At 36.5% G+C, this 8,008-nt stretch overlaps 1 gene segment (V, D, J or C); it reads right to left on the bottom strand.

Annotated features, from left to right (window-relative positions):
* Nucleotides 1-365: 365 nt before the first annotated feature.
* Nucleotides 366-864, bottom strand: LOC137065355 (immunoglobulin kappa variable 3-20-like). The segment is given in 2 exon segments: nt 366-682; nt 780-864. Coding segments are annotated over 2 exon segments (366 nt in total).
* Between the last annotated feature and the right edge of the window lie 7,144 nt (nt 865-8,008).

Raw genomic sequence — 8,008 nt, 5'->3', positions numbered from 1 at the left:
CTGTCAGTGTCTGAAGCCTCTGGACTGCTGAGATCGTCCTTGACTCGGTTAGAGAGGAAGAGCTCCAAGAGTTCAATCCACAAAACTATTAATGATACGCTGGATTCAGAAAACAGGTCACGTCTGTGAGCAGCTGTGTTTGTGTGAATGTATGAGGGGGAGAGAGTCTGAAACAGAGACTAATTATGGGATATAAGATTGTGTTACATGTTCACTTCCATCATCATAACTAAATAAAGTGTGTGAAAGGTTTGATCCCCCATTGTGTTGTGTGTGATGGTCCATCAGCAGCTGCAGTATCTCTCAGCTGTATCAGTGCAGTCACTGTGACGTCTGACTGACACAGGTTTTTGTACGACTCTTTATCACTGTGTGAACACAGCTTTACTGTTGATGTAGTGTTCACTCTGACAGTAATAATCTCCTGTATCTTCAGTCTGGACTCCACTGATGCTCAGAGTGAAATCACTGCCATATCCACTGCCACTGAATCTAGATGGAGTTCCTGTATAACGGTTGTTTATGTAATAAATCAGGAGTTTAGGAGCTTCTCCAGGTTTCTGCTGATACCAGGCTAAGTAGCTGCCGTATATTCCTACATCTATATGACACTCTATTGAAGCTGTTTGACCCTGTTGGACAGTTTTAACTTCAGGTTGAGTCAGAGTGACTCCTCTGGATCCTGAAGAAGAGAAAAGAAAATCAATCAGTGTTTAAAACTACTATCATCATATACTTTTACAAGAACACCAAAACCAGAGTCAACATGTTTGTCTTACCTTGAATAAAGAGTGAAATGGTCCAGATGAAGATGATGATGGTGTTCATTGTTGTTCTTGTGTCTTGTGTGATGATGAAGATTGTGTTCTGTTCTGCTCTCAGTCATGAAGTGTTAAACTCACAGCACTATAAACACTCTCAGACTGAAGCATGTGCTGACAATGCAAAGAAGTGGGCAGGATTTACAACAGCTTGTGCTCAGAACACACTCACACACACTAGAGTTACACAATGATCATTTCCATTCTGACTAATGTTATTTGAGTTAGTTCAGTAGTTTTATTTGTATTGTGACTCCTGAGGAGGGATGGGTATAGTTAAGGTTTTAACAGTATTCTTATCGGTACTTTGAGTTGATAATGAAAAGAAGAGAAAAATTGAGAACAGAATTAACATTGCTTTATTTTTTTTTGTAATGTAAAATAAATAAAATAACCACCGATGAGGGCAGTGTGAGGGAGGAAAAACTGTACACAGATTATGGCCCCAATGGTGCTCCACACTGCCAAAGCCTTCCCAATGCAAATCCTGGAATAAACACAAGGGGAAAAAGGCAAGACAATTTATGGGAACAGTAGTTTTCACTTTGAACAAAATAACTGCTGTTTTGCATACACCATATAAAATAATCAAAATAAACCAAATAAAATTAGCAAATGTATAGGGCAAACAGGTTAGAATGCATTTCAGATGTCATATAACCAACCTTGAGCCTGATGTCTACTTGTAGGTTGGCGTGCACGCTCTCAAGTGTTCTCAGTTCAGTTAACTTTAAAAGAGGTCTGAGAATGGTTAGAGTGTTCCTTATGCCCAAAATAATTCTCAGTTACTGCTCCAAGTTCACTTCGAAAGCTGAAATGGACCAGGTTCCACAAAAAATTTGGAAAAACATGAATTAATTAATAATTAATAAATTAATGTACAAATCAATGAATGAACGAATGGATATGTATGCAGAATAAGCCATCACTTACCAGGAAGAGCAAGGTAGCCAGCGGACTTTGACCTCTGCTTCCTTCCCCTGCAGAAACAAACACACACACACACACACACACACACACACACACACACACACACACACACACACACACACACACACACACACACACACACACACACACACACACACACACACACACAGCTTAGTGAAGTTACTGTAATGATTTTACCATTCAAATAATGATGTTTGCACTTAGCTCTCTACACTGCCGTTCTTATTTGAAACATCTTTTAGTTGACTAGTACTTTATTTTTGTAAGCTCAATAGAAAACAAGAATCTGTTGTAGCATTCCATTTGTATTGTTGTTTGTGTTTAGGATTTACAGTGTGTAGCTCTTATATTGATGCTTGAAAAAGGTTGATAACTACTGTTCAGTGTTACTGTTTTGTCACATGTGGATTGAAAGATAACTCAGACATGAGTCAAGAGATTATCAGACAGCCTAATGAAAAAAATGCTCTACATCTTACCCCATTCATCCGTCTTTCCAATATTTTATCATATGGATAAATTGTCTGTCGACTGCATTTGCAACCTTAAATGACAAAGGCAAAAAAAAAATAATAACTTCAAATGGGTCTGAGTTTGCATATGCCCAAAAAATGTCATTGTTCTTAGTTCAGTTTAAGGGCTGAAAGAGACCAAGTGTAAATACACCCTGAGTTTGGTTAAATTAAAGGGGCCACATGCGAAAACACCCTTACATCCAACACATGGCTGCTGAAATACACATGGTGTGCAAAGAATTTCTACTTACTTTTTGTTTTCTTCTTTTTCGCAAGGGTAGAGGGTGGGGCTTCTTTGCTTAATTGTTTGGCTCTTGTGTCTGTGGCTGGGGCTTAGGGTGCAAGGGGAAAAGATTAAGAATGATATATTCATTATCTTGGGGGAGTAGCTTAATTAATTGAAGGGGGTAAAATTCACCTTGTTTAACTTATTTTATATTAATACAATGATCACAAAACCATGGGACGAATTTACAGATAGGGTGCAAGGCAAGATTACTTACTTTGTCTTTTCCTTAGTTGAGGTTGGATGGATGGTGGGGCTTGTCTGTCTTGGCCTGGGGTGGCTAGTGGGGCTTAGGGTGCAAGGGGAAAAGGTTAGGAATGATTTAAGAATGATATATCCAGAATCTTGGGGGGTGGTTTAATTGATTGAATGGGGTGAAATTCACCATGTGTAACTTTTTTTATATTGTGGATTGATTACAAAAAACCCCCCACAAATTTACAGATGGGGTGCAAGGCAAAATAACTTACTTTGTTTTTTCCTGGGTGGTAGAGGCTTCGTATGAAGAGAATCAATTGGGAAGAGGTTTAATGTAATAATTTGCTGGTCTTGCTGGGGGAGGGGCTGATCTTGTTGGGGGAGGGGCTGATCTTGCTGGGGAAGGGGCTGGTCTGGTTGGGGGAGGGGCTGATCTTGCTGGGGGAGGGGCAGATCTTGCTGGGGGAGGGGCTGGTCTTCCTGGGGGAGGGGCTGGTCTTGCTGGGGGAGGGGCTGGTCTTGTTGGGGGAGGGGCTGATCTTGCTGGGGAAGGGGCTGGTCTTCCTGGGGGAGGGGCTGGTCTTGCTGGGGGAGGGGCTGATCTTGCTGGGGGAGGGGCTGGTCTTGTTTGGGGAGGGGCTGATCTTGCTGGGGGAGGGGCTGGTCTTGCTGGGGGAGGGGCTGGTCTTGTTGGGGCGGGGGCACATCTGTTGTGAAGTTGGAAAAAATATAATTTCTGTAAACATCGTCAGAAAAATCAATGACAAACATGAACTCTACATAAAACGTATCTTACCACCCAGTTTGATAATAAAGTCATACGCCTTCTTCATGCTTGTTAAAAACCGTGTGTTGGTTTGAGTTGGTGGCAGATGCGTGACTACGTCTGCCACAAACTTGCCTGTGCCCTTGTGCCTCTTGCATATAAACAATATGGGCATATAGCCCAAGGCAGAAAGTTTTAGGACCTGAAATGAAAAAGTAATTAACACATTTCCAATACATTATGTTACAAGAATACTACATAAATGTGACCCAATCTGGCAAAAAAAGTCAACAAGTGTTAACCATGTGATTAAAGACTTATTATAAAATCAATACACAGAAATATTAATTCTTGACGATTTCTTAAATTGAAACCGTCAGTGCTCGATTTTGTTTGAAAATAATTAATCAGAAGTTGTCACTAATGAAGACAGTAATTACAAGTTGGCTGCTGGCACAAGAATTTAACAGTTAAGAGTTTTTTAAGAGTTAAAATCAGAAACAGTGGGTTTACTTGGTGTATAAACTAGGTACTACTAAGATAAGTGTAGTCTATATCAGTGGAAATATGAAAGTATCTTTACATATTGTGTATGGGGAGCTTTTTGGCAAACTGTTGATCAGAGCCACTTGCATGTGATGTACATTTATCACTTGAGCATCATGTGTGATGTGTGCAGCAAAATCTATCTAATCTAATAGGGATGTATGGCGTGGTTTTTAAAGTTATTGTCTGTCTAAAATTTCATCCTGGCAAGATGTGCCAACTTCTAACATCCATGCATGCATTTGACACCTGGTCAGTGTTGGGTGTAACTAGTTACTAAATAATTAGTTACTGTAATTTAATTATTTTTCCCTTGAAAAAAATAAAGTAATTTAATCACAGTTACTTCTGGTGTAATTAAACTAAATACTAAATACAATTCTATAAAACACAATAGTGGAATATCAAAATGTAAAGTCTAACTTTAAAAATCATGTTTTTATGTATCTTTCTCAAATTTGTAATACTTTGGTCAGTTAAAAATAATAATTGATGTAGTTTTATGTAAAGAATAATTTTACCTTTGGCTTGGCTTGCTCAGTTGGGGACATTAAAATGTTCCAATAAAATTTCAACTAAATTACTGATCTGCCAGCATTGTCACTATATGATAACTGAAATGAGCTGATGACATCATCGTTTTATCCAGAGTGGCTGTACAGCCGAATCAAACCCATTATTATGTAGCATTATTTTCCTGTTTAACACTGTGAAGCTGCTTTGAAACAATCCGCATTGTAAAAAGCACTATATAAATAAAGTTGACTTGTCTCTTGTCTTTTAAATTTTATATAGGATCTATTATATTTTATTTAGTTGTATGAATGAAATGCGGTTTCATGTCTAGTCTTAAATCAATTAACTAGTCGAGATTGATATATGATTTAGAAAGTAATTAGTAATAAGTAATTACATACTTTTTAGAGAGAGTAATATGTACAGTAATCTAATTACACTATTGAAGATGTAATTAGTAACTACCAGTAGTACTTAGTGCCCATCACACATTATCAATGAAAGTGACACAAATCATACTGGGGGGGGCTGACTTTCGAGAGGGGGAGAGATTAGATTGTTTTTCTGATGGAAAGGATCCCCTTAGGACAGACAGATGGATGTGCATGTTAATGTAAATATCGTATGTACTTTGGTACATATGTATTCATATAGCATGAGCATTTTTACTTACATCCATTTGGGCAGAGGCCACCACCCGCGATGCATTTTTGTTTCTGGTGACCTTCTGTACCCAGTCATCATTAATGTGCGCAGTTTTTACTATCCGCTTGCTCGGCAAGATGGCAAAACAATCATTGCAGGTTTTCCGGTTGGCCTGCTGACGGACCTGGCAGTTTGGGCAGGGTCTGAATTGTGGTTTTGGCATTCTGAAATGTGCACACACACAAAATATAAATATTAAATATCTTGCAGGTATCCAAACACACATAAAGACAAGAAAGACAGAGATAGTTAATATATTAGCATGTGTCATACAGCAGTAGGCTATGTTCAGGGATGGACATTATTTTAGATACATGTATTTAAAATACTATTTTGTATTTTAAAGCCTTTGGGAAAAAATCTAATGTAATTTGTATTTAAAAGAAGAGTATTTTTGTATTTTCAAAATACTCAAAATACGCTGAGCCAGTCAACCTCTTTATCAGGGTGCTGTTATCATGCATCAACAAGTTCAGACCAGACCCATCAACATTCATGCACAACTTTTCTGGAATAACGATGTCATGGTCAGTTCTACTTGTTGATAGCTTGTCAAATGAGTTTGAAGCATTAACGTTACTGCATGTTAGGTATGGGTGAGATCATATGACAATACTTAGCATAGATTCGTAGCGATGATATAAATTGTGAATCGATGGAACGTTTTCTAAATCGTTTACATAGATAGGCCTATCGGGGTAAGCAAATATATCTGTGCAGCTTTTAGTGGGCAGGATTAATTGGAATTATTGATTGGGTGTGATGTAATTTGTGTTATTATAACGACAAAGGAAATTCAAATTCACACTTGCATGTTGGCAGGCAATTTTTTTGCACTTGTGCTCCGAGACGGAGTGGAACGCTGACAAATAGACCTACACTTTTGACTTAAAGGCCTTTTTAATGCGGCAAGCGATGGAATCAGCACAGTTGCTGCTTTCTCTTTAGCTTTGTGCAGTTGAAGCCTTGTTTATACTTTCGCAATTCACGGCTCTACGCCGCGAAACTGCTTACAGTGCACACTACTCAGTAAAGCTCCTAAACTTACAAGGCTTTTATGCTTGACGTGCTCTCCGTTGTATAATTCTGTGAAAAGACAGAGGGCAACTCTGAGTAATTATTCTCCAAACCATTAAAAAGCAGCGATGAGAGGAAGTAGTTTGCTGAATAATTTGTCAAACACTCGTCTTGTGAGAAGTTTGTGAGTAAATGGATTTCTTCACATATAAACTGATTAGGTTGTAGGTCATTTTGAAGATGTGAAAAAGTGTTTTTGTACACTTCTCAAACCATAATCAAATAATCAAGTTAAACCCACAGAACTTGAAATTGTGACTTGTGACATTAGAACAAAACATATTAATGAAAAGGCCCAGATAGATTTCAGCCTAATAGGGATATTTGCACTATTTCATATGTATTTAAATACATTTTTCCACAGATTATTTTGTATTTGTATTTAAATAAATCCATATGAAATAAAAAAAATTCACACAGTATTTTGTATTTGTATTTTAAATACATTGATAAAAATACATTGTTTTTGTATTTTAAATACATTGTATGTATTTATGCCCATCTCTGGTTATGCTTAACTTATGACTATTCTAACATTATTAAAGGTAGTACTAGCTCTAGATGCTTGCAAATTATTGAAATGCAGAAAAGTGTGAGACAAAAAGTCCCCAGAAAGCAAGGGAGGGGGGAGACAGAGAGAGAGAGAGAGAGAGAGAGAGAGAGAGAGAGAGAGAGAGAGAGAGAGAGAGAGAGAGAGAGAGAGAGAGAGAGAGAGAGAAGACAATAACAAGGCAAACCTCGCTCTTAAAAGCTGGGGACAGGACAGGGATGAAGGAACCTGCAAAGACAAGAACAAATCAAAATAGAATAGAGAATATCACATGATCAGGGTACTTGTATGAACTTAAATACTGTATTTATATATATATATATATATATATATATATATATATATATATATATATATATATATATATATATACTTGTATGAACTAAATACTGTATTTATATATATATATATATATATATATATATATATATATATATATATATATATATATATATATATGTATGTATGTATATATATATATATATGTGTATAAATATATGTATGTATGTATATGTATATATATATATATATATATATATATATATATATATATATATATATATATATATATATATATATATAGTGTGTGTGTGTGTTTATACCCTGATCATGTTATTCCTGTTTTGTTTGTATGAATTTTTTAATTAAGGCAGAACGTTCAAAATATCTTGATAGATTATATATAGTTTACATACATAGCCTACATATTAGCCATTTAGTATAGGCCTATGCCTTAGCAAACACTTAAAACAACATTTAGCTAGCAGAGAAATGTGATGCAAACATGTTACACATATAGAGAAAATTAATATGACGAGTTTTTTTTTTTCTTTCTTCCAAAACTGCAAAATTTAGACGCGTAAATCATAATTAATTTCTCTTGCTTATGTGACTGTTGTACTTACCGTGGAATCGCGCTGGGCAATGGTTTCTGGGATCGTCGCACATAGTGACGCATTACACGAAATTGCGCCAAAAATCGATCATAATGAAAAAGTAGTCTTAATATTTCCTTGCTAGGAAAATGAAAACAAACACACACACAATATATATATATTGTGTGTGTGTTTGTATATA

This window comes from Pseudorasbora parva, chromosome 25 (genome assembly GCF_024679245.1).
Source record: "Pseudorasbora parva isolate DD20220531a chromosome 25, ASM2467924v1, whole genome shotgun sequence".
Lineage (NCBI taxonomy): Eukaryota > Metazoa > Chordata > Actinopteri > Cypriniformes > Gobionidae > Pseudorasbora > Pseudorasbora parva.
Note: the sequence above shows the minus strand (reverse complement) of the source record. Positions and strands in the feature narration are given on the sequence as shown.